Raw genomic sequence first — 24607 nt, forward strand, 5'->3', positions numbered from 1 at the left:
AATAACTGATAATATTTTTATAAAATTGATTTTGTATGTAGGGAAGCCACTAAAGCCATCTAGATTTTTCAGTCTAGTACTCCAAGAATACTAATAATTCTATAAATGTATACAGCAAAGATCCTCTATCTAAAAACCATCATCCATTTCTGATCATTATCTACTTAGTAGACTACAGCTTGGTCCTGATCCCCTGAACAGGGTTCTTGTGGGAAACAGAAAGATTTCTCCCCTAAATAATAATAATTTATAAATTATCAAAGGTTCATGAGTAAGGGGAAGCAGGGAGGGAGTGGAAAAATGAGGAGCTGATACCAAGGGCTCAAGTAGAAAGCAAATGTTTGAGAATGATGATGGCAACAAATACGCTTGACACAATGGATTGTGATAAAGTTGTACTAGCCCCCAATAAAATGGTTTAAAAAAAAGATTTCTCCCAAGTTGTCTCCCCCAAATATATGCCAAACCCATCTTGTTACACATGGTAAATTACTGTACACTAGGTCATTGAAAGTAGGTCAGAAGTTATTCTCCTTAAGGGTATCTAGAGAAACCAGACTATATAGTTGGACTTACCCAAGTAGGGCCTACTCCCTTCTGATATTGTTCCCTTGAAGAAGTGTAAATTTAGGCTACTATATTGAGGCCAAGGTCCACCCATATGTACCCCTACTCCCTACCTGTACTATTGTGTGTACACCCCTAGGTCATCCCCCTCCTTCTCATGACATACATTGTTATCTGACATCAGAAGGCTTGCATGTCCCCAAAGATATATAAGCTTTGGTTAGAAATAAAACCTCACTAGAGCTCTCTCCTGCCCGCTCCTCCCCCACCTCCATATGTACCATCATGAGTAGCTGAGGTGAGCCTGCTACCATGATATGTCTGACTTCTTTATTTTATTCTCTCTCTCCCATCTCGCCCTATTTTCAATGACTTTACTATAATCTTTATTTATTATTGCTGTACAATTGCGCCTACCAGACCCGTGATAACTTGTTAGGGGCTGGCTACCTGTCAGGCCAGTGCAGTCTGGACCATGACTCTTCTTTGGCTCCTGTTCTCCTATCTTTGAGTAGCCTAACCCCAAGCCTGATGTGCCTAGATTCTGACAAGCCAGGTTCTCTGATGTAGCTTTGAGTGGGTCATTTTGCTCTTTCTGAAGAGTCTCCCTCTTTCATGTGTCTCAAGATGACACTGAAGTATATATTAGAGTTAAAATCTGAGCACTCTGGTTTGTGAAGGCAGCAGCAGCCCCAAATCCCTTTGCTGAGCCCCCACAGAGTTTATGCTGTCATTGAATTCCTTCTGTACATAGGTTTGGCCTCAGGCAGAGTGCATTTGGAAATCGGATTACCTCTCCCCTTCTCCAATTTGGGGAGGGCCAGTCTCTCTTAGGGACTTCCCTGCGTATGTCTTTGATGGAGATCACTATTCTGGGGACAGTACAGGGAATCACATAATTATAAGTCATGCCCTATCAGTTGAGTCCTGACTACCTTGGTCAGAAGGCCCTGGATCAATCTTGTAAGCCCTTCTATCTAACAATGGATGTGTCTCAATCTTGGTCCTGGTCCTTCTTCTGTGGTCCTATGTATCGATCTGTCACCAATCATGTTTTGGTGACAATTAACTCGCCCTGTCATGTCCTTTTTAAAGCACTATAGCTCAACAGACCCTCATATGCCATTTTGACCTCCTGCTAATAGCATCCCTCATCCTGATGATGTCTGTATCTTTGTTTTGTCTTTGTCCCTTTTAAGACTTAATAAATGCTCTCCTTAAATTATATTTGAAATTGTGGTCTCTTTTGTACCCTAAAATGAGTGTCATTTTATGGTATAATTTTTCCTGGTTCCCCTCTCCTCCAAATTAGTGACTCTCTTTTGAGTGTCAGCTCTTTGGGCATATTTGTACTTGAGTATTTATAATGCTGTATGTATAATTTATCTGTCAGACTCCTATCTCTTCTCTCTCCTCCCTCCCAAATCCTTTCAGTATATTAAATAAAGACACCAAAGATAATATACTTCTAAGTATTTGACATCTTGGGGGAATGAAGATCATACAAGGAGGATTTTAAATGTGTGGACCAATGGAAATAAAGGATAACAATTTTACAAACTTTTTGAAATCCCCTCATAGAATTAAAAAAAATATCATATAATGATACGATATAGTCATAATTAACTCAGAGAAAGTCATACTTTGGATACAGGCTAAGGCTCAATTATAGCCTTGCAATTTGGCTAAATTTGTTAAGACATTTTTCATTCCTGAGCTTGGGCATTGATTTTGTTTGTTTCTTTTTTAAATTCTAGAAAAGACAATGCTGTAACTAAGTGTGGTCCCAAACTATAAATCTTGTCAGCTCTCTCACTCAAACTATTGCCACCAAATCAATGCTGACTCATAGTGATCCCCTGTGGGTTTCCAAGCTTTTAACTGTTTATTGGAGTAGAAAGCCCAGTTTTTCTCCTGAGGAGCTGCTGGTTGATTTCAAAATGCTGACCGTGCAGATCACAGCCCGATGCATAACCACGACACCACCAGGGTTCCTCTTCAATCTGCTAGTCTCTGGCTTTAGTCATAACTGGCAATCTGTTTATTGAAGGCTAGACCAGACCTAGTGGGAAAAAGATTGGAATTTCTACTCCCCCAAACAGTAACTGGCTCAGAAACCCACAGGGGGTCACTATGAGTCAGCCTGTACTGGGGGCAGCAAAAGGAAATTGAAATGCTAAAGAGGAACCTTCACCTTCATATACTAATGGACCCCTGGCTTCCCCAGCCTTTTGAGGGACACACCCCAGGAGAGAGCCCTTGATATGCAGAAGAGAGCTGGTGAATACCCCCAGGGCGGATGCTCACTTGCCAGTCAACACTTGTAAGAGTACAGTCAAGAATACAAGTTTTGTAATCCTTGCAAAGAGGAGGCGCCCAGACACAGTCCTGGTAAGTGTGGGAGTGCTTTCCACAGGCGAATCTTCAAGTAAATCTAGTCGTCTGGCTTTCTACTCAAATTGGGGTGGCTATTGATCAGGCCCAGTTGCTCCAGGACAGGACTCTACATTTTGGAAGTGACAAGTGTGATTGAGAATAAGGGACACACATTTAGCAATCAAACCCAAAATTAAATCTACGCGTTAACTGTTGTGCGGGCCGATCTGCCTGCACCTTGTTTTGGAGGGAGAAGATAAGGTGCTTTGTTCGGGCTTGCAGGGAACGGATGGTTGGACTTCCCTCTCTGGCCATGACCTTCTTCCCCCGCCCCGCAAGCAAACAAAGAAACCACACTCATTGCTACCAAGCCATTCCTACTAGTAGTGACCCAAGGCGCCACGTAGAACTCTTTGCATTGAGAAACCCCTTGAACCAAGAGGGATGCAGGGTCTGTGTGCTTTAGAGCAGGGCTGTCCTTGCTCAGGAGTCAAAGGAAAGGAAAAGGAATGAAGGAGACGGTGCAAGAGGCTTTCCGTGGGAACTGAAGTGTCTTTGCCCCAATTGATCCATCTTTAAAACAGAAGGCAAGGGGGTTGGTTGCGTGTTCCTCACCTCAGAGAGGGAGGAGGTACTCTTACTTTGGAATTAGGACTGCTTCCACTCACAGACCAGGAGGAAGGAGGCTCATGAGCGCCAGTGGCCATGCTACCAAGGCCACAACTGAAAAATTCTGAACTTTTCTGGTAGAGTTTACCCCTTCCCTCAGAGACATTTCCTGTAGATGCTGAAAAGCTAAGCTTGGGCTCTAAGTCATTGATAAGGCTCTTTAAGCCCCACATTCCTTCCACCCCTGTTTAATTGTCCCTTTCGGTCACCCTCACTCCAATGTTCCCACCTCCGCAATTACAAAGTCCTAGCAACTTTACCCACAGAGGGACAGGAGGGGGTATTCCCCCCAGACCTGGAAGTGCCCCCCACTGCCTCAAGCTACGTATTTAATAATTTTTATAAAACAACCTTATCACCTTCAAAGTACTCTCCATTACACTTACTACATTTGTCAAATCTATGATTCCATTCTTGGAAACACCATTTCTAGGATTCTAGAAGTTGTAATAGACATGTTCAGGTTAAGGTGACCTTGTTCTGTAGAGAACAGAAAGAGTCTTTGGATGATGCCCCATGGGAGCACAATGACAAACAGTATCATAGTAACAAGGTTGTGTAGACAGTTATTTAAGCAGGAGAAACTCCAGTGATGATTCTGAATGAGTTTCCAGAACTGAGAAAATAAACTTCTGTTCTTCAAAGCTAATCACGTGTGGTCATTTTGTTTTGGCAACTGTAGGAAACTAAGAAAACAAAGAAAGAAAGATCTATCTGAAAGGAAAAAAAGAACGAAAGTAAAGTCAGCTTCCATCACATATAAAAAGCAAATGGGAGGATGTGGTGGGCGACTTTAGCCAGGTGTATACATACCACTTTTTGGTTCCCTTCATGATCTGTGAGCAGCCATTCGATATCCAGGGTGTCTTTCTCTGGAAGCCCCAGCTGATGGTGACAAGGCAAAATGACCCTTTCCTCTGCCACTCTCGTGATTTCAATGTGAGTTCCCAAAGTCTCGACATCGTGGACATAGTAGGAAACTGGAAGAGAAAAACCGTTCATGAGTGGTGCGAAACTGGAGAACAGTGAACAGGCAACTCATTGAACAACAAATGATTATCGAATGTTCCCGTGGGCAAGGTTCTGTGCCTCGGCTTAGAAGAATGTCACGCCACAAGTGCAAGAGGCTCAAGTTCTCACATTAGCCCCTCTGACCGATCCCTAACTGAGCCATCACGTCTTTCCCTGAGCCTCTGGGTGACATTCCAGTGAACGCTTGTCTTTCCCACCTTACTGGGATTTTGTGAACACAGGCAGCAATAACTGTGTCCTTGCCTATTAGGCCCCCCGGGAGCAGAAGTTCCCAAAGACAGAGGCTCACAGAAACAAGCTGCAGAGGTGCCTGGTCCCTCAAATTCTAGAAGCCCTAGCCACTTGAGAAAACTTTCATGATGGCCCTTCATGTATGGCAAATGAGGATCCTGGGACCAGCAACGATGGTGGCTGACTACTAATGGTATGCATTTAGGAGGACAAGACAGCAACACCGCCAATATTATAAGGGTACATTGATGTCATGACCAAAGAACAGGGCTATGGAAATTTAGAGAAGAGAGAAAGTAGAAGCAATCACTTATAAGGTTCAGGAAAAGCTAAAATTCCTCAAGGATTATTATAAATATTAGAACTTCACTATGTAAATCATTTAAGCATTGAGTTTGTAACTGCAAGTTCAGGGCTTCAAGCCCTGCAGTCATTCCTGGAGAGAAAGATGAGGCTGTGTGCTCCCGCTACAGATTGACAGTGTTGGAAAGCCTAGGGAGGTTTGCTGTGAGTCAGAATTGACTGGAAGGCAGTGGACTTAGTTTTGAGTTTCCTCTTCAGAAACTCACACAACCCCCAGTCCTCGGTTGTGTAGATGGAAGAAGTTGAAGCACCCAGAGAGGGCTTTGTTCATTCATTTGACATGTGACTCACAAATAAAGCTCTTAGAAATACTGCTGTCTCATCTCTGACGTTCTCATGAATCATCTCCTGGCTGCCCCCTCCCCCTGTGGGAAAAGAGGAAGCAGATTATGGCATCTCTTCCCAGAACAGGGCCAGAAACTAGCGTGCAGGCTGCCTCTTTAGGTCAGCCCTTGCTTCATCCACCTGTGCCTGTGAGGAGAGCCAAGAATGCCGCCTGGAGTAATGGGCTCTTCTAAGGTATATCATTTTGTTTTGTTTCTCTTTTTATTTCTCTACCTTTTCTTTTTAAAGGAAGGACTTTATTGTGCCAACATGTGGCTCAGTAGATTGCATCCAAACTGAGCCCCATACCTGAAGTCTTCAGGACTTTTTTTTAAATCGTTTTATTAGGGCGACGGTATTTCTTACATCTTCCAGGGACACTCATTCTCCTATCGGATCCCTTTCACTAGCCGTGTATCACATGTTTTCAACATAGGCAGCAGATGGTGATAGTTACAGCACAATTCCACGTTACGCCATTTAGAGCATGTCCCTTCATCCGTCCAACATCCTTTTTTTCTTTATTTATTTTTTAAATCTTTTTATTGGGGCTCATAAGGCTCTTATTACAATCTGTACATACATCAATTGAGCAAAGCACCCTTATACATTCGTTGCACTCGTCACTCTCATAATTCACCTTCCAATTGGGTTCCTGGAATCAGCTCGGTTTCCCTTTTTTTCCCCCCATCCCCCTCCCTCCCCGATCCCACCCCTGGTCCCTTGATAGTTTATAAATAATTATTATATCTTATCTTACACTCCCTGGCGTCTCCCCTCACCCGCCTCCCCCTTGCCAATCTCCCAGAGAGGAGGTAACACATAGATCTCCGAGATCGGTTCTCCCTTTCTACATGCCCTTCCCTCCTGGTGTCGCCACTCCCACCGCTGGCCAACATCCTTTTTACTAATAAAACCTCTAATAAAAATTCAGTTCTACTCTGAGCTTTCTTTACCACTAACTTTCATCCTTTCCCAGGACTGGTACTTGTCAAGGATTGAATCTTGTTCCCCCCAAATATGTTGTCAAATGGGCTGGACCATGGTGCTCAGTGGTTTGGCCGTTAGATAATGGTATAATTTGGGAGTTATGTGATGATGGATCATTTCCCATGTTGTGATCTGCTGTGACCAGCCAATCAGTTGTAAGAGGATTAGGGTGGAATGCAACACCCTCTCCCAGATCACAGCCCTGATTTGCAGGACGAGGAGTTCCCCTTGGAGCATGGTCCACATCACCTTGTATCTTCTAAGGAAGAAAAGGAGAGAGACGTGGGCAGAGTGAGAGGGACCTGAGAACCGCCAAGGAAGATGGACTGGGAGTGGAGCATGTCCTTTACATACAGGGTCCTTGTACTGAGACTCTCCTGGACCCGAAGGAAGCTTGATACAAAGACACATAGAAATCTCTGAGGTAAAAGGCTCACAGATGTTGAAAAGAAATACCAACCTTCCCTAGAGCCAACAGAGAAATACCTCTTCCTAGAACTAAGGCCTTAAATGGATACCCCTAGCCTCCTAACCTCTCTGTCAAAGGTGTGCGTGGGAGGTGTTTGTTATAACAGCACTAGGTAAGGAAGAGTACCTCCTGTCAGCAACTTGGATGCCAACCTCACCTTCTCTCTTTTAGTACCTGGCTAAGGCTCTGATAATGTTGACTTTAGATCTGCATTATTGATAGGTGATGAACTGATAAGATGAAACACCACTTGGATTTGAGGTATGATCTACAAGGGGGTACAAAAAAACCCAGATTTTTTTTTTAACCTACATATTTAAGTTTGTTTTGTTTTTACAAACAACCTTATCATCTTCAAAGTACTCTTCATTACACTTCATACATTTGTCAAATCTGCAGTTCCATTCTTGGAAACATTTTTCAAACTCATCTGCGCCTCCCTCATAATTTTCTTCACTTCTTCTGCATACTCAAGTCATTGTCTTTTCATGTCCCTCTTCATTCATGTAAACAAAAAGAAATTACACGGAGAGAAGTCAGGTGTGTGGGGCAAGAGAGGCATTGCTGTTTTTTTGCCAAGCCAAAAAGTGGCACACTGAGATGGCTGCGTGAGCAGGTGCAAAACCAATCCCACCTCTGCTACAAATGAGGCTTTTAAAAAAAAATCATTTTATTGGGGGCTCATACAACTCTTATCACAATCCATACATACATCAATTGTGTAAAGCACATTGTACATTCATTGCCCTCATTATTCTCAAAATATTTGCTTTTCACTTAAACCCTTGGCATAAGTTCCTCATTTTGCCCCCTCCCTCCTCCTCCCCCCTACCTCATGAACCCTTGATAATTTATAAATTATTTTGTCATATCTTACACTGTCCGGCGTCTCCCTTTACCCAATTTTCTGTAGTCCATCCCCCAGGGGAGAGGTTATATATAGATCCTTATAATCGGTTCCCCCTTCTACTACACCCTCCCTCTACCCTCCCGGTATTGCCCTTCTTGGCACTGGTCCTGAAGGGATCATCTGTCCTGGATTCCCTGTTTTTCCAGTTCCTGTCTGTACCAGTGTACATCCACTGGTCTAGCCAGATTTGTAAGGTAAAATTGGGATCATGATAGTGTGTGTGTGGGGGGGGAGAAAATATTTAGGAACTAGAGGAAAGTTGCATGTTTCATCGTTGCTACACTGCACTCTGACTGGCTCATCTCCTTCCCCGCGACCCTTCTGTAAGGGGATGTCCAGTTGCCTACAGATGGACATTGGCTCCCCACGCCACATTCACCCTCATTCACAATGATATGACTTTTTGTTCTGATAATGCCTGATACCTTTTCCCTTCGGCACCTCGTGATCACACAGGCTGGTGTGCTTCTCCATGTGGGTTTTGTTGCTTCTGAGCTAGATGGTCACTTGTTTAGTTTCAAGCCTTTAAAACCCCAGATGCTATATCTTTTGATAGCCAGGTTCCATCAGCTTTCTTCACCACATTTGCTTATGTACCCGCTTTGCTTTAATGGTCTTATTGTGACTGTGAGCATCATGGAATGTCAGTTTAATAGAACAAAGTATTCTTGCATTGAGCGAGTACTTGAGTGGAGGAAGTGAGGCCCTTTTTGTTGCACATTGTTACGCAATCTTTTCAGAACCTCTAAATAGAAAGCTTGATTAAAAGTCTGACCTGGTAGAATAAACCCCAAATGTTACTTTCCTCCTTTAGGGAAGTTGACGGGACTTTTGGAATGAGGTTTGTCATCACTCCACATTTCAACTTATTTGAAACGAGAAAACCACTTGTACACTTGAGATTTTCCCATAACGCTGTCCTTCTTAATTGTGTTCAACATCACAACAGTTTCTGTGGCATTTTTCCTGAGCAGGAAACAAAGTTTCACAGCCACATGCTATTCTCTTAAATCAGCCATCACAAGAAAACGAGGTTCTTTTTTTTTTTTTTTTTTAAATAAGGTTCTAGCAAAACTGCTTTCACGAAAAAATTCACTGTGACCGAAGAGAACCTTCCCAGGCGATGCCACTGGGTGCATTTAGAGTAAGCTGTTCAATGCTCACTTAGCTGGAAAAATGCTCCCTTCTGCCCAGAGTGATTTCTGTTTTTTTTGGGGGGGGTGGGGTGGGGTGGAGAGGGGGATATCCCATAGTCTGAGGCATGCAGAGTGTACTTCATCTCTTCTATCTCCGTTCTAGCAATAAAATACCTCAGTGTGGAAAAAAAGGGGGCAGTCTCTTTTAAGCCATTTTCAATGAAATAGAATCAGATAACTTCCAAACGGGAACAGCAATAAGTGCCAGGGCTTGTCCCTTCTGGAGAGAACTCCCTGGGGCCACGTCCGAGGGCTTTGAGAACTAAAGACCAGGCACCAGGGCCAACAGAGGCATAAAATCTACCTCTCTTACTCCCTGCTTGTGCCTCTATGTTGATTAGCAACAAATCTCTTGGAAAGAAAAATAGTTTATAAAAGGGAGCTTCAAAAAATTCATGAACAAAGGGAATTAAAGGAGATTTTAATTTTTTTTCCTGAGAATTTTTGGAAGCCCTCTCATCCTCATATTCTTCTACCTCAGGGAGATGAAAAGAGGAAGAGAAATATGAATGGGTATTTTACTCTATGGGAAGACAGCAGAGCCTTTTCATGGTAGACGCCACAGGAGCATCCATCCCGAGAGGAAGCAGGAGATTGTTGAAGCTCTGCTGCAAACAAAGGCGGTAACAGGAACCTGTTAGCCCTAAGAATCAGCCTTAGCGGTGAATGGGATAAATTGCTTAGGGTATCCCTGGGTGACATTGATGGTGTGGTGGTAGAAGGCTCCTCTTCCATGCCTGATCGATTATTGGCCAGTTCTCCTCATTCACCTTCACTACCATGTGTCGGCAGAGGCTTGCATGTTGCTATGATGCCCAACAGGTATCAGTGGATCTTTCTAACCAACACAGACCAGGGAAAAGTTCCCCGTGATCCATCTAAAAACTAGCAAAGGAGAACTCTAGGAATCACAACAGGAAGATCTTCAATCTATGAGAACCATGAAGTGCTTCCTTTTGTTACGCACAATGTTGCCCCAAATTGAGGACTGACTGTTTGGGCCGGTCTGGACCACGCAGCCCCTACCCCCAGCCTCTCAGAAAGATGGATGATCTGCTGGACTTTGCAGCCCTTTCACAGTACTCCAATGAGCTTACCTCTCGGCACGCACACACCCTCACCCTCCGCCCCCTCCCTCTCAAGGCCAGAGCTGGATCGTGCAAGCTCTTCCTGCACATTCCAAGAAACCGGGCTGTGAGGGGCTTAGACTGCAGCTGCAGCACCAGGAAGCAAACCTCCCTTCTCCTTTTCAGCGCAAGCACCATCAGCTTTCTTCACCTCGTTTGTGTATTTCCCTGACCCAAATCCTACAGCTATTCCACTACCCCACCAAGGGGCGTGATTTCACTGGGTCTCCGTCTGGGAGCTCAAAATGCTCCTTTTCCTTTCTCTGCTCTCCCTGCCCTCCCGGGAGCTCGTTCCCTGCCTCAATAAAACCTCTCTCAACTTCACATTCCTGGCTGAGTCCTATCTCCGCTCTGCGTCTGTAGTTCACCTCTCACTGACTAGGCAGCAGTCATCAACAAAAACAACAGGCTCTTACTTTGAGCCATGGGTGGTGCAACTGTTTAAGTGTGCTGGCTACTCACGGAAGGGCTGAGGGTTGGAGTCCAGGAGAGGCACCAAGGAAGAAAGGTGTGGTGATCAATTTCTCACAGAAATCAGTGTGGGAAACCCTACAGTGTAGTCCTGCTGGGACACGATGCGTGATGCGTGTCTGAGTCAGCACATTGTAGTAGCAGTTGCTGGGATCTTACTGACCCCTCAAGATCAAGAAAGCTTTCTTCTGCTATAAGTCCGGAACCATTATGGGAGGGGCACCTCGTGTTGGCCTCTTCCTATGGTCTGTTCTACATTAAGCACTTTATTTTATTTTTTCATTGAATTTTTAAAATATCTCTGAAAAAAAGCATTGTTGGGCTGCAGGGTCAGAAGTTTGAAACCACCAGCAGCTCCTAGGGAGAAATACTGGGCTTTCTACTTTCTGAAGCAGTGACAGTCTCAGAAACCCACAGGGGCTCACTATGAGTCAGTATTGACTCCAGTGTGTTTTTTTCTAATCCAAATTTAGTGATCAATCCAAAGTCAGAGATCGGGTTTGCCTTCCTGCTGAGCTCATGCCTCCCACTCCTCATACCACGGTGCTTGCTTGCTCTCTGCAGCTCTGTGCCTAGGTTTCAGTAAGCTTCTTGGCTTCTCCCCCGCATTAGCCTGTAAGCGCTGAGGTGAGGCAATATTCACAGTTGTGCATTGTCTCAGCATTTGAAACAGACAAGCTCACAACAACCCATTGCTTTATTTGACCTGAAGGCTAAACAAAACTGTTCCTAAGGGCCTCCTCCCCACCCTGACTGCCCTGGTTCCACCCAAGGCTTGTAATTGCCCTTAGGCCAATTCTTGTTTGAATTACCCCTGTCCAAATCCCAGGGAAGCAGTAAGGCCTTTTCCCCACCTCACCTGGGAAGGTGGGACCATAAAACAAGGTGCCTAAGACTTTACCTAAATATACTCTTATTTTACTTCTGTTGATGCTGCTCAGTTAGTGATATATGATTTTTTCTCCTTTTTAAATGATTCTATTAGGGGCTCATACAACTCTTATCACAATCCATACATACATCAATTGTGTAAAGCACATCTGTACATTCATTGCCCTCAGCATTCTCAAGACATTTGCTCTCCACTTAAGCCCCTGGCATCAGCTCCTCATTTTCCCCCCTCCCTCCCCGCTTTCCCCTCTGTCATGGACCCTTGATAATTTATAAATTATTATTTTGTCATATCTTACACTGTCCGATGTCTCCCTTCACCCACTCTTCTGTTGTCCATCCCCCAGGGAGGAGGTCACATGTAGATCCCTGTAATAGGTTCCCCCTTTCTACCCGACCTTCCCTCCACCCTCCCAGTATGACCACTGACACCATTGGTCTGAAGGGATCATCCATCCTGGATTCCCTGTGTTTCCAGTTCCTATCTGTACCAGTGTACATCCTCTGGTCTAGCCAGATTTGTAAGGTAGAATTGGGATCATGATAGGGGGTGGGGAAGCATTTAGGAACTAGAGGAAAGTTGTATGTTTCATCGTTGCTACATCGCACCCTGTCTGGCTCATCTCCTCCCCGAGACCCTTCTGTAAGGGGACACCCAGTGGCCTACAAATGGGATTTGGGTCTCCACTCCACACTCCCCCACTCATTCACAATGATATGATTTTTTTGTTCTGATGATGCCTGATACCTGATCCCTTCGGTACCTCGTGATCGCACAGGCTGGTGTGCTTCTTCCATGTGGGCTTTGTTGCTTCTGAGCTAGATGGCTGCTTGTTTACTTTCAAGTCTTTAAGACCCTAGATGCTATATCTTTTGATAGTCAAGCACCATCAGCTTCACCACAATTGCTTATTCACTCACTTTTTCTTCAGCGATTGTGTCAGGAAGGTGAGTATCATAGAATGCCAGTTTAATAGAACAAAGTATTCTTGCATTGAGGGAGTACTTGAGTGGAGGCCCAATGTCCATCTGGTACCCTAACACTGAATCTATAAATATATGCATATAGATCTATTTCCCCATCCTCATATATAAATATGTACATATGTACATGCCTTTATTTAGACCTCTATACATGCCCTTTGCCTCCTAGCTCTTTCCCCCATTTCTCTTGACTTTCCTCTTGTCCCACTATTATGCTCAGTCTTCATTTGGGTTTCAGTAATTCCTCTTGGTTACATTACCCTTGATCACGCCCTACCAGGCCTCCTCCATCCTCCTCAGATATATGAATTTTTAACTTGCCTTTTTTTGCTTTCTTTGTTCTGCTTGCTCCCTAAATGATATAAAGGCACAGCCAAAGCACAACACCAACTGCAGTAAGGTGTACCTTTCAGAGTGCTGTACGCAGGTTGTTGACTAAAAAAGAGCAGAAGCCAAGTACAGCTTAGAGGATTCTTGGGTTCAAATCCAGATGCAGCTATGAGGGACCACACGAGAATCTGTCGAGTGTGGACTCCAGGCTTCGACCAGGGACATGCGTTTATACATATAACACACACAGGTGTCTTTTTTAAAAAGGCAAACTTTTCATTAGCTTTAGTTTGTAGTTTTTATTCAAAAAAGCTGCTTGTACCAGCGTGTGGTTTTCCTAAGAGCGACAGTGTACAAAAGCGGAATCTTTTGCAATAAGGCAGACATTCGTGCAAGCTTGGGACATCCTGTCGTCTACTATTCTTATTTCAGACCCAGCCTTATTTTAACTTCCTTATCACACAAAGGTTCCCTCTTCAGTCCAGGCTAAGACTGAAAAATATAGACGTCACATAATTGAATCGGAAATTCTTCATTTACTTCAGTGGTTCTCAACCTTCCTATTGCTGAGACCCTTTCACACAGTTCCTCATGTGGTGGTGACCCCAACCATAAGATTATTTTCGCTGCTACTTCATCACTGTAATTTTGCTACTGTTATGAATCAGGCAAGCCCCATGAAAGGGTCGTTCGACCCCCAAAGGGTTCAGAACCGCTGATTTACTTGACCAGGCAACAGTTTAGCCCTGGGTCTCACAAACTAGTTTTTTAATAAATATCTGGTGATAGTTATTGGGATCTAACTCACACGGCCATTTTCCCAAAGAGCAAATTGAGTTCCTAGGGATAGAAGAGTCGGACGAAGGTGCCTAAAGAGTTCCCGGCTTAGAAGCTCGCGGGGGCGGCTGGACTCCTCCACAGGCTGGCTAGATGGCAGTGAGACGGCGCTGCCCCCAGGTAGTGGCAGTCCTGACTCGCTTACCTCCGGGCTGCTCACTGGAAGTTCGCCCAGAGGCAACTCCGAAGGAAGGTCTGGTGATCGCTCCACTTGTGACAAATCAATCACTGAAAACCCGGGGGGGGGGGGGGGGGGAGGGCGTTTACACACCCGCCCCTGTGAGTTGGAGGCTCCTCCATGGTAACTGATGACAGGTCTTCCTTCAGTTTCTCCGCTGCATCACTTTACACTGGACACAAGGCTTCAGTGAAGGCAGAGCCACGTACTGCACGCAGAGCAAGAAAGCCAGCACCAACGCGGTGCATACATTTGGTGCATATTACACGTTGAACAAAGGGAAAGAATTAGCTATGATTTTCCAGTTTGATTCACTCGCTCACTCACTGGCTGCCACTGAGTCAATTCCATGTAGCAGGGACCCGTGGGTCTGAGACAGGAACTGGGATTGAAGGCCGCCTTGTGCTCCCAGTTTGAGCCGCAAGGGGAACCAAAGGCGCATCAAGGGTACTTGTCCCCCCACCTGACCGGGACGCAGCCGTCGCGGGTGCATTGGCTGAGAGCCAAGTTCTATTTATACCGAAAACCAAAGCCGCCGGAAAGCTAACAGCGCAGGATGAGGCAACTCGGTGAATACAGAGAGACTTTACTGAGGCTAGGAGCTTCTCGGAACACCAGGTCAAAACACCGAATCCCACCTGAACCTCAGCTCCCGGACTCCCAGAGGCCAGTCCTATATAAAGTGTTTACTGGCGCTTAAATGCAAAAGGCCTGGCTTTGTGAGGGACTGTGGTTTAAGGTGGAGTCCGAATGTTCATAGGCAGAGCGTGTTGGAAACAGATGCGGACTCCACCAGCCAGTTCCTGGAGAGGCTGCCTGCCCCTCAGGGTAGAGCAGAGAATGCGGGGACTTGGCTAGCCAGTCTTTCTTCCTTTCCCAAAATTGTCACCAAGTTGATGTTCTGGTGGCTCTGACTCCTGTGCACACCTTTCCCGATTTTAAACTATGCTTGATTCCTATGCTTTGCTTGTACAACTGCTTCTTCACCCGTGTAGCTGGATGGTCAGCGCCCCAGAAGCAACCCCCTGAACCTTCTAAAGCTCCCACCGTGCCTGCATGTCAGCCAGGATCCTCTCCCAGCTGCGCCTGTGACAGTTATGAACGGATCTGCTACCAGTCGTGATTTTGTGTCTTCTGTCATCTATACGTGGCCCTGGTGGCGTGCACTGCGTTATGCTGACCACAAGGTCAGCAGTTTGAATCCACCAGCTGTTTTGAAAGAAAAAAGATGAAGCTTTCTGTTCCCATAAAGATGTACAGCTTTGGAAACGGGGCCAGGTTGACTGTCTTACAGGGTCAGGATCAGTTTACCTACCGGGTTATAAGTAGTCCCAAGGCTGTGATTTCTTTGGGTGTGGGAAACAGAATGATTTCTCCCAAGTTGTCTCCCCCAAATGTATCCAAACGTAGCTGATTGCTACACATGGCAAATGACTTTACACTTGGAGGTCAACAGAAGTAGGTCAGGGGTTATTCTCCCTAAGGGTTATCAGCCATCCAGAGCAAGCAGACACAGCTGTTTATCCCACAACAAGTAGGGCCCACTCCCTTCTGATAAGGATAGTAGTTGATTGTTTCCTTGTAGGAGAGGTCAAACCCACCCAAGGGTGACCAAGGTTAGGCCGCCATCATGAATGCAGGGTCCTCCCATCTTGTCACATGTATACCTCTAGTCCCTCCCATCCCTATGGGCACACCCCTAGCTCATCCCCTTCCTGCCACGTTCATGCCTATTGTACATCCTCTTCCTGTGATGTGTGGTTACCTGTAATCATGCCCCCCTAAGTGGTTATAACCCTTGATCAGCAATAAAGTTTGGGGCTCTCCTGCTCTCGCTCTGCTCTCAGACTCGGGGCTGAGGTGAGCATGCTACCGTGAATTGTGACTGACTCCATTACTTCAGTCTCCTGTCTCACATGCTCTCTATGACTTCACTATAATCTTTACTTATTATCGCCGTACAATTGCACCTACTGGACCAGCGATGATTTGTTGGCACTTCTTTCCCCGGCATTTGAGCACTAATTTGGCATCATATCCTGTTTAAGGCTTAATAAAAGGGTCTCTACAGCCTATGCTTGAATTTGGGGACTATTCCCACCACCACCACCATACCCCGCCTCCAGAACAGGCCCTTTGCCTTTTTCAAACAACTTCAACAAAGCCTAAGGGGACAGGCCTCAGGGGTTCTTGGCTTGGGGAGCTCCTGGAGGTTAGTGAGCACGTCTGCCCCTAGTGGACAAGAGTGAAGGAGCCATCAAACCATGGGGCGGGGTGTGGGGTGGTGTGGGGTGGGGGGAGGAGACAGAAAAGAAACCACTTGGCGGTGAGTTTGGAATCTTTTTGGTGTACTCAGAAATAGAAATGTCAAATTAAAATAGGTAGTTAATGACAGAAAGAATCGGAAAGTAGAAAATCACCTCCAACTGGGTGTCTGGGATTTGGCAGCAGCAATGTGTTCAGGAGGGAAAGGTGACGCTGTTGCTCTTCCCTGAGTGAGAGCCCTGTGTGGAGTACCACCTAGACACTTAACAAGGCGGACCTTGAGAATAGCGTGCTAAGTTAAATAAGCCAGACACAAGAAGACAGACCTGGTATGGTTCTACTTCTAAACAATACAAAAATTTCACTGAAAAATGGAATTAAAAGATCATGAAAATTTGCTACAAAGTTTGTGACGCCCCTTCCATATCTTGGACAGGTAAATTTGTGGAGAAAGAAAGCAGAACAGAGGTTACTGTGGGCTAAGGAAAGAGGAAAACAGGGAGTTAGTATTTAGTGGCTACCAAGCATGTTTGGGAAGGAGAAAAAATTTGGAAATACAATAGTATTGGTTCCATATCATGAATGTGATGAACACCACTGACTGGTACACTTAAAATGATTAAGATGGCAATATTTTGTTACACATATTTTATCACAATACAATTTTGTAAAGAAAAGAAACAGGTCTAGAGAGAAGGAACCCACTCAAAGGCCTCTTGACTTCTAGACCCATGTATAAATAATTCTGTCACATGACTGCATGAAGGGGTGTGTGTAGTGTCTGAGCATGTGCCTCACAGTTATTGCTGGAGCATTGTGAGCAAGTCAAGGGGAACATGAATTTTGGCATTCGATAGGTCTGGACTTCCATATTGGTGTTGTGCTTGTTAGGTGACTTATTGCGGCGCTATGTAGAGCAGAACAAAACACCACCCTGTCCTGTACCATCTGGACAATTGTGCTGATGCTTGAGCCTATTGTTGCAGCCACTGGATTGATCCATTGTGAAGGGCCTTCCTTTTTTTGGCTGCTTCTCTACTTTACCATGCATGACGTCTTTTTCCAGCACCTGGTCTCTCCTGATGATATGTTCAAAGTATGTAACATGAAGTCATGCCGTTCTTGCTTCTAAAGAGCATAGTAGTCATAAAAAATAATCTCCACCCCCTTCCTGTAAAATGAGCATAAATACAACCACCATGGAAGATTGGTGTCAGGATGATGATGTATATGAAGTGTCTAGCACTGCCACAGGGCATACAAAAGAGTCGCTGTTGTTAAGGTTTGTCCCGGCTCTACTTTGAAAGACAAGAAAACTAGAGGAGGTCCACCAGCATTGTGAGGAGTTTGGAAGTCACTTTGCCCAAGAAACAACTGTCGATATTTGACCATATTTGCTCTCTATTTCTCTCTCTTCCACAGCATTAGATGAAAGGAAATTGCAGACAGGGTGACTCTTGACTCTAAATGTGTCAGCAAGTATCTCCTAAAAATAAGAATGTTCTACCCAGACACACGTCACTATCACACCTAAGGCAATGAAGAACAATGTATGGAGGATTATTTCTGACACAAGTGCTTAAGAAAGGCTCTGATGAGTAAGTGGAACCACGCAAGTTCTAGGAGGATAGGCGTGTTTTTTCTGCGCAGAGTTGAGGGCAGGGCGAGCATTTCAGATGAAGGGGCATCTTCAGCAACAGCAGCACCTGACCTTTCCCGTCAGCCTTCTTCAGGCTCAAGAGCTTCCTGTACCCAGACCCCGGGGTGGGGGTGAGGGGCGGTGTCCTGGCCCCCAACTCCTCGGGCTCAGAGTCGCCTCTGCCACAGTCCCAGTCAGTAGTGGAACTGGCTCAGGGTGGGGTCCTGATCTTCAACTCCAGAACTAAGCAGAGTAGCCTGTGGCCCCTTGGCTTTCTACAGACTCTGTTAGAACTGAACTAGTGAAGTTCCCCTTCTATAATAAAGGTGACTACAAAATCATAGACACCTTTATTAAGCAACAACATAAAATATGAAGTTCCTCTTTCTAGAGTTCCCTCCATTGAGAGACGATACACTTCTGAAACCATTTTCCATGTCTAATCCTTCACTAAAGAATTCTACACTCTTTGAAATACACCACATCCAAATGGCAGTTTTGGTATTCTCAAGAGACTCAAATTATGTCCCTTTCAAAAGTTTTTTGAGTTTAATGAACAAAAAGAAATCTAAAGCGGCAAGATCAGAGCTGGATGGTGGCTGGGTTACAGTTGACTGATTGAATTTTCCTTGAGCGGCCTTGGCTCCCCTCGGAGAATGAACTGATGTATTGTTAGGACGGGGCAGGAGGAGGAATCCCTGGGCATAACTTTCTTGGCCTTTTTCTCACCAATACAGTTTTCCATCTTCTTAAAACTTCTCCTTAATAAGCTCATATGATCATCCTATCAAGAAAATCTATCAACCCTCCCCAAACAGTCAGTATAACCTTCTGAACTGCATTCAACTAGCCTAAGTCAGGTCCCTTGGAAGTCATTGTTTGGATTGAGCCCTTTTTGGAAGTACGGTGGCAAGCCCAACTCACCGCCAGTTCGTGGATGCTGACTCATGGTGACCCTATAATACAGGGTAGGGCTGCTCCTGTGGGTTTCCCATCTTTTTCCTGAGGAGCTGCTGGTGGTTGTGAACAGCTGACCTTGCTGTTAGCAGCCCGACAGGTAACTACTGCAGCACCAGGGCTCCCCTAGGGAGCCAAAGACAAGTATATTATAGAACTCCCCACCTCGACGCTAATCCGTTCTAGAAGGAGCATCAACATGTGATGCAGTTGAGTTCTGACTCAATTTTTCCCCGTAAGACATAACAAAATGGATTAACCTGTTTGCCACCAAGTTTTTACCCTAACCTTGCCAAAACATTACACATAAATTTCAAAGTAAATAAGTTCACAATTAAATAATATAAATAAGAAACACAACATTAAAAATGTTTTTAACTACTGTACATTATGGTCCCCACCTTGAGATTGATGAGGATCTGGATTTGTGGACACGGATGTGAAGAGGGGATATGGAGAGAGGGTCATTGTTTGGAAGGGGAATCTCTTTCCATAAAATCAACTGGTAGCTGATTTTCAGGAGTTTGTTTTCCCCCCTTCTTTGCCTTTTTTTACTAGAACTTGACTGGCTTTCCCTTAAAAAAAAAAATCTGTCTAATGTGGTCTGCTGTGGGCATTTCCTTAACTGTTTTCTAAAAGGGCTACTAAATTATCAACAAGATCGCCAGTTCCTTATCATGATGATTCTTTGGACTCATGATTTTTTAATCTAAAATTAGTACAAAAAGCCACAAAAACTAAAAAATTATAACAAAAACACTTGGAACACAGCTGCAAAAGGCCTTTAACCATGCGTACTAGCAACGCCAACTAACACTGAATGACTAAACACGAACTGCTTCTGTTCACAAAAATCATGCGCGTTGCATGTGATTCTGATGTTTTGTTCAAGCTCCGATGCAAACGTTCTCAACATTTTGTGTCGAAACCGGATCGTGTGGAGTACTGATGTGGTCGAGCACTGGGGTCCTGCTGTCCCGAGAGGGCTTGTTTGCAGCCAAAGACAAGGTTCAACACGTTTTGCTTGCGATAAACCTGTACGGAACCCTTGTGGCAATTTTTTTGACGTCCCCGTACCTTTTGACTTTGTACTTCCTGCCCAGACCTGGCCCAGAATCTCTCCAGCAAGTGGTCATATGAGAATCTTCAGGAAAGACTGGCTCATTTATTAGGAGCTGTTGAGTGACAGACACACTTTAATGTCTTCTCAAATGGAAGCACGTATTTGATATTGAGACAAAATCGAATGCATGCAGCTTCAGGGACACGGTAGCCACGTGGCGGCCAGTGGTTTCCTTTATTTCTGGGAGCCTCAACACCAGTGTTGTGAGTTCAAAGACCAATCAGGTGGCAGCACTGTGGCTTTTGGTATGTGGAGGGTGGGGCCGGAGGTCTAAGCATCCTTCCCCTACCCAGCGGGTGGCCTCACTTAAGAGAAAATGAAGGAATGTGGAAGAAAGGAAGGAAAAGGCAAAGGGGGGCAGGAGAGGCAGAGGTGAGAGGGCTGAGAAGAGCAGGCAAGGAGAGGTGGGAGGAGAAGGGGGGAAGGGGCTGGGGAGAGAGGAAAGGAGCAGATGCCAGAGGTGGGAACGGGTGAGGAGGGGGAAAGGAGAGCCTTTTATGAGTTTATCTTTTCTGAAGGCCTCCAGTTGGGCAAAGGTTCATAATAAACAAGAGGGTGTTTGAAAAGCATGTACTCTGTGATTGGGGAGGAGTAAGCTCGCATTAGGAATGGGTGCAAAGCACCAGATGTTATGTTCGTGGGTAGACAGTACAAATTCGTTTCTACCCAACCCTCAGGGAAACACACTATGGACTAAGCACCGAGATGACCTTGGATGCTGCCCTTGTGGCCAGCAGGGCATCCCCCAGGGACTACACCAGAAGGACTTAACATAAAGGCCCAATGGTGCCTGCACTCTTGGACTGAGTACTGGGGTACTCAGATTGGCGGGAAGCCCAGAGTGGCTGCCAGACCTGTGGAAGTGGGAATCATTGGATCTCACAGGGGACCCCCCGTTTGGCAGGAGTCCAATGGAAAGGGTGCCAGAATCACTATATAGTTAATACCTCAATGCCCCCCTACCAGCGCCATGACAGGTTTTGATCTGTTGGGCAGGGATTTGAACTTAGAATTGATCCAGGACTTCCGGGCACCAAGCCCCAGGCGCAGAGAAAACAGAGCCCAATGGAAGGGGAGATGGAACTGGGGAGCAACAACTCAGGGGGTGTGGCTCCCGGTCCTGGCACAGACTCCTCATACCTATTAGTGTTCAGAGGGATGTGTCACTGGAAAAAGTGACGATGTTACAAGCGTAACCACCTTATACCCAGGGAATGACTGACAAATGCTATACTTTCTGATACTTTCTGTTTCTTTTTTTTCTTTTTTTTTACTCCCCAAAGGGAGTGCAGCGTTCCTGGAAGTACTGCAATACCAGGTTGATGCGTGGGATGCGTGGAATGGACGAATCAAGCTCCTATTCCATCTCCTAATTCCAAAAATCCATTTAATATATTGTCCTTGGATAAAGGATGTATCAGATATTAAACTGATAAGAACAGATACTACACATGATCTTAGCCAAAAGGCCGAGAAGCGATTTTACTTTCTGTTTCTATGGGGTTTTGTTTTCCTGCCTTTAGGTTGCTTGGTGTTGTTTGTGTGTCTGACTTTTGTTGTCTGCTAATTGGTGTGGTGCTGTGGGGTGGAGGGTAGCTGGTCTGCTGGGGCTTTGACTTGGCCATAATACAAATACGACCATCAGAGTAACCAGAGTCGTGCACCTCCTAGGGGTACGCACATGGAATCTGGGCCCCCATTGAAAGCTAACCCCAATCCAAGAACAGTTTGTCTGATCACACGGCCTGCTCAACACTCACCCTCATGTAGTGATCACTGAAGAAAACGGTGCTATAATAAGGTGTGGTGAAGAAAGCAAATGGTGCCCAGCTATCAATTGGAATGGGGCCTTAAAAACTTGAATTCAACCAAGCATCCATCTAAGCAAGGAGTCAATTACAGTAAGTCCACCTGGAAGAAGCACACCAGCTTGTGTGATCCAAAGATGGCAATAACAAAATTCAAATATGACAAAAGGAAAAATATATAAGATGAAGAGAAAAGCATCAGAGCCCACATTTCGAACACCCAATTTGGAGAAGGCTATGGAGGACAGTTGGGGCCCCAAGCCCATCTGCAGACATCTAGTCAGATTGAGCCCCTGGCAAATCCCCTCTGCACACAGGCAAGGGTCTCAAACTGCTTTACTGTCAGGCAGAGATCATTTTAACCATAATGATACTGCATCAAACTGGATACTTGGTCAGTTGACCTCCCTCTTGACCAACTGAAATTGTTCCAGGTGCAAATATTTCTTGCCTGTTCCATGACAAAAACTTCCTCCCTGGCCTTTTCTTCCTTACTCGTTATTTTTATTTCTGGATTATTATTATTATTAATTTTCAATCATTTTATTGGGGCTCATACACTTCTTATCACAATCCATACATCCATCCATTGTGTCAAGCACATTTGCACATTTGTTGCCATCATCATTCTCAAAGCATCTGCTTTCCAGTTGAGCCCCTGGCATCAGGTCCTCATTCCCCCTATCCTCCCCATTTCCCCCTCTGTATTATTATTTTATCCTTACCACTTTGTATTGTTTTTTTACTGTCTGTTGGGCTTTCCAGGTTCTGAAGCACAGAAGGAGTAGATGCAAGGGCTTACAGGGGAGGTAGGGGTGGGTGGGAGATAGGGAGGGCAAGGCGGTTGGGGAAGCAAAGGTTGTATGTGGGAAGGAACAAAGTGATTTAATCATGGGGGGATGGAGAAAACATTCTAAAATTGATTGTCATGATGATTGTACAGCTCTTCTTGTATCAAATTGTATGATATGAGGATTAAGTGCCAACAAAGCTGTTTTTAAAAAAAAGCAGAGTGAGCATACTACAAAAAAATAAATAACGATTCAGAAAATCCCTAGACAGAATCACTATTTATCAGAATGACTCAATGGCTGTGGCTTTAAAAAATTATTATTAAGTTACTGTTAAGTTTTCTGAAATTGATCCTTGTATTCTGGTAATGTAATTCCTTGCTCGTGCAGAAGGATGAGGGAAAATAAAGTTCTGATATCGGCAAAAACATGTGTATATATATATATCATGTAATAAATTTAACATATCTAAAAAAGCATTAATTAAAATGTGTTTTGTTCTCAAAAAAGGAAGAAGAAGACATGAAATATCCACCGGCAGGAGCAGTTCTACACTGGACACAGGAGGCTACTGTGAACCAGCAACTAACAACTGATGGTTGAACATTAAGATTGCACTTAAAAAAAAATATGTATCATCTCACGTCCTTTCTCCGTGGTGAATATGTATGCTGCATGCATTTCCCATAGTGAAAAGCTATAATGATCTGTTTACCCCCAAGCACTATGCTGGCAAGTCAAAGATTCTAGCTGCTCTTAAGTCCTTCAAAAGGTAATGGTTGGTACACATTGATTTAATAGTGAACAATTAACTAATGAACATACACATGTGCTTGACACAATTGATGTATGTATGGACTGTGATAAGAGTTGTATGAGCCCCCAATGAAACATTTTTTAAAAAAAGAACAATTAACTAAACCCATTCACATGCATTACCTCATTGAGTACCAAGATTACAAGGTGACCAGCGATTATTACCTGTGCTTTGAAGACTGAGAATCAGAGAGGCCTGTCAACTTGCCCAGTGTCACAGAGATGAGGATGGCATGGGTGGGTGGGGGAGGGGGACTTGAATCTCTGATGATTGTTTCCTTACCTACACCCAAAGCCTTTGCCTTTACCTTGAAAGTGGAAGGTTGAAAACAGATCATGCACATGAAATCTGTAAGGCTCTGAGCTAGGTAGCCGAGTCAATCTGTAGGATTTATAATTTTTGTGTTAGCTTGTGCCAAAGCAAGACATGAATAGATACAAATATCGGGTGGGGAAAAACCGGAGGACCTGTTGGACTGACTATAAGATTACTATTGGGCAGTAGTGAGAATGTGAACGTGACCCCTGAAGAATGTGACGCTAACTCAAACAAGGAGAAGAACCACTCCACCATGAATATAATCTCCAAACTAGCATATCCTGAGCATCTGGCTTCAATTCTAGATGCTAAAAAATGAAAGGGCTATTAAAACAGAAAAGCAAAAAATAAAATAAAAATAAAACAGAAAAGCTAGCTCTCAGAGGGTTGTGCACAGGGGCTGAAGAACATGTCATCTTGAGGAATGGTTGCCAGCATGAGAGGAGAGTATAGGAGTAAGACGAAAAGAGGAAGAGAAAATCCGATAGCAGTCTTCCAACATTTAAAAGGCTACAAAAGAAAGAGAGAAAAAAAGAAAAGGACACAAAAGAAGTAATAGGCTTGTTGGATATTGTTCCAGCGAGCAGAATTAAGTCCAGGTTGTATAATAAATTCCATTATAAATGATAGACTAGGTTATCTCTAGCTCACTTTGAAATTACGTGATCCTTTTATAAAAGACTTGTTCCATGACATGGATAGGCTTTCTGATAGTCCTGTCTAATAAGAGGATGAACTGTATCAGTCAGTGAGTTTTCCAGTTTTGAACTCATTCAAGTAGGTGTATGTCAGGGATCCTTCTGGTGGATATTAAACCCAAGATTTGAAGTCCTTTCTAACTATAATAACCTATGAAATATTATTGAGTAGTTAGTATATTCAAAGCACTGCCCTAGTTGAATGAGACGTAAAGTATAAAACACAATTGCATATATTTTAACATC

The 24607-nt window shown here is 44.5% G+C and overlaps 1 protein-coding gene and 1 non-coding gene across 2 annotated transcripts in view; both read right to left on the bottom strand.

The window, feature by feature from the left end:
- CLMP (CXADR like cell adhesion molecule) overlaps window positions 1-24607 on the bottom strand; it is a 133973-nt gene that overhangs the window by 27943 nt on the left and 81423 nt on the right. Inside the window, exon 2 of the mRNA XM_075546734.1 lies at window positions 4426-4592. Within this exon, the coding sequence (XP_075402849.1) occupies window positions 4426-4592 (167 nt within the window). The remainder of the gene's footprint in view (window positions 1-4425; window positions 4593-24607) is intronic.
- On the bottom strand, window positions 21211-21410 carry LOC142447385 (U2 spliceosomal RNA). Its single transcript, XR_012784113.1, has one exon. It is a non-coding gene; the product is annotated as a U2 spliceosomal RNA (small nuclear RNA).

The sequence above is a fragment of the Tenrec ecaudatus genome, chromosome 4 (assembly GCF_050624435.1).
Source record: "Tenrec ecaudatus isolate mTenEca1 chromosome 4, mTenEca1.hap1, whole genome shotgun sequence".
NCBI classification, from domain to species: Eukaryota; Metazoa; Chordata; class Mammalia; order Afrosoricida; family Tenrecidae; genus Tenrec; species Tenrec ecaudatus.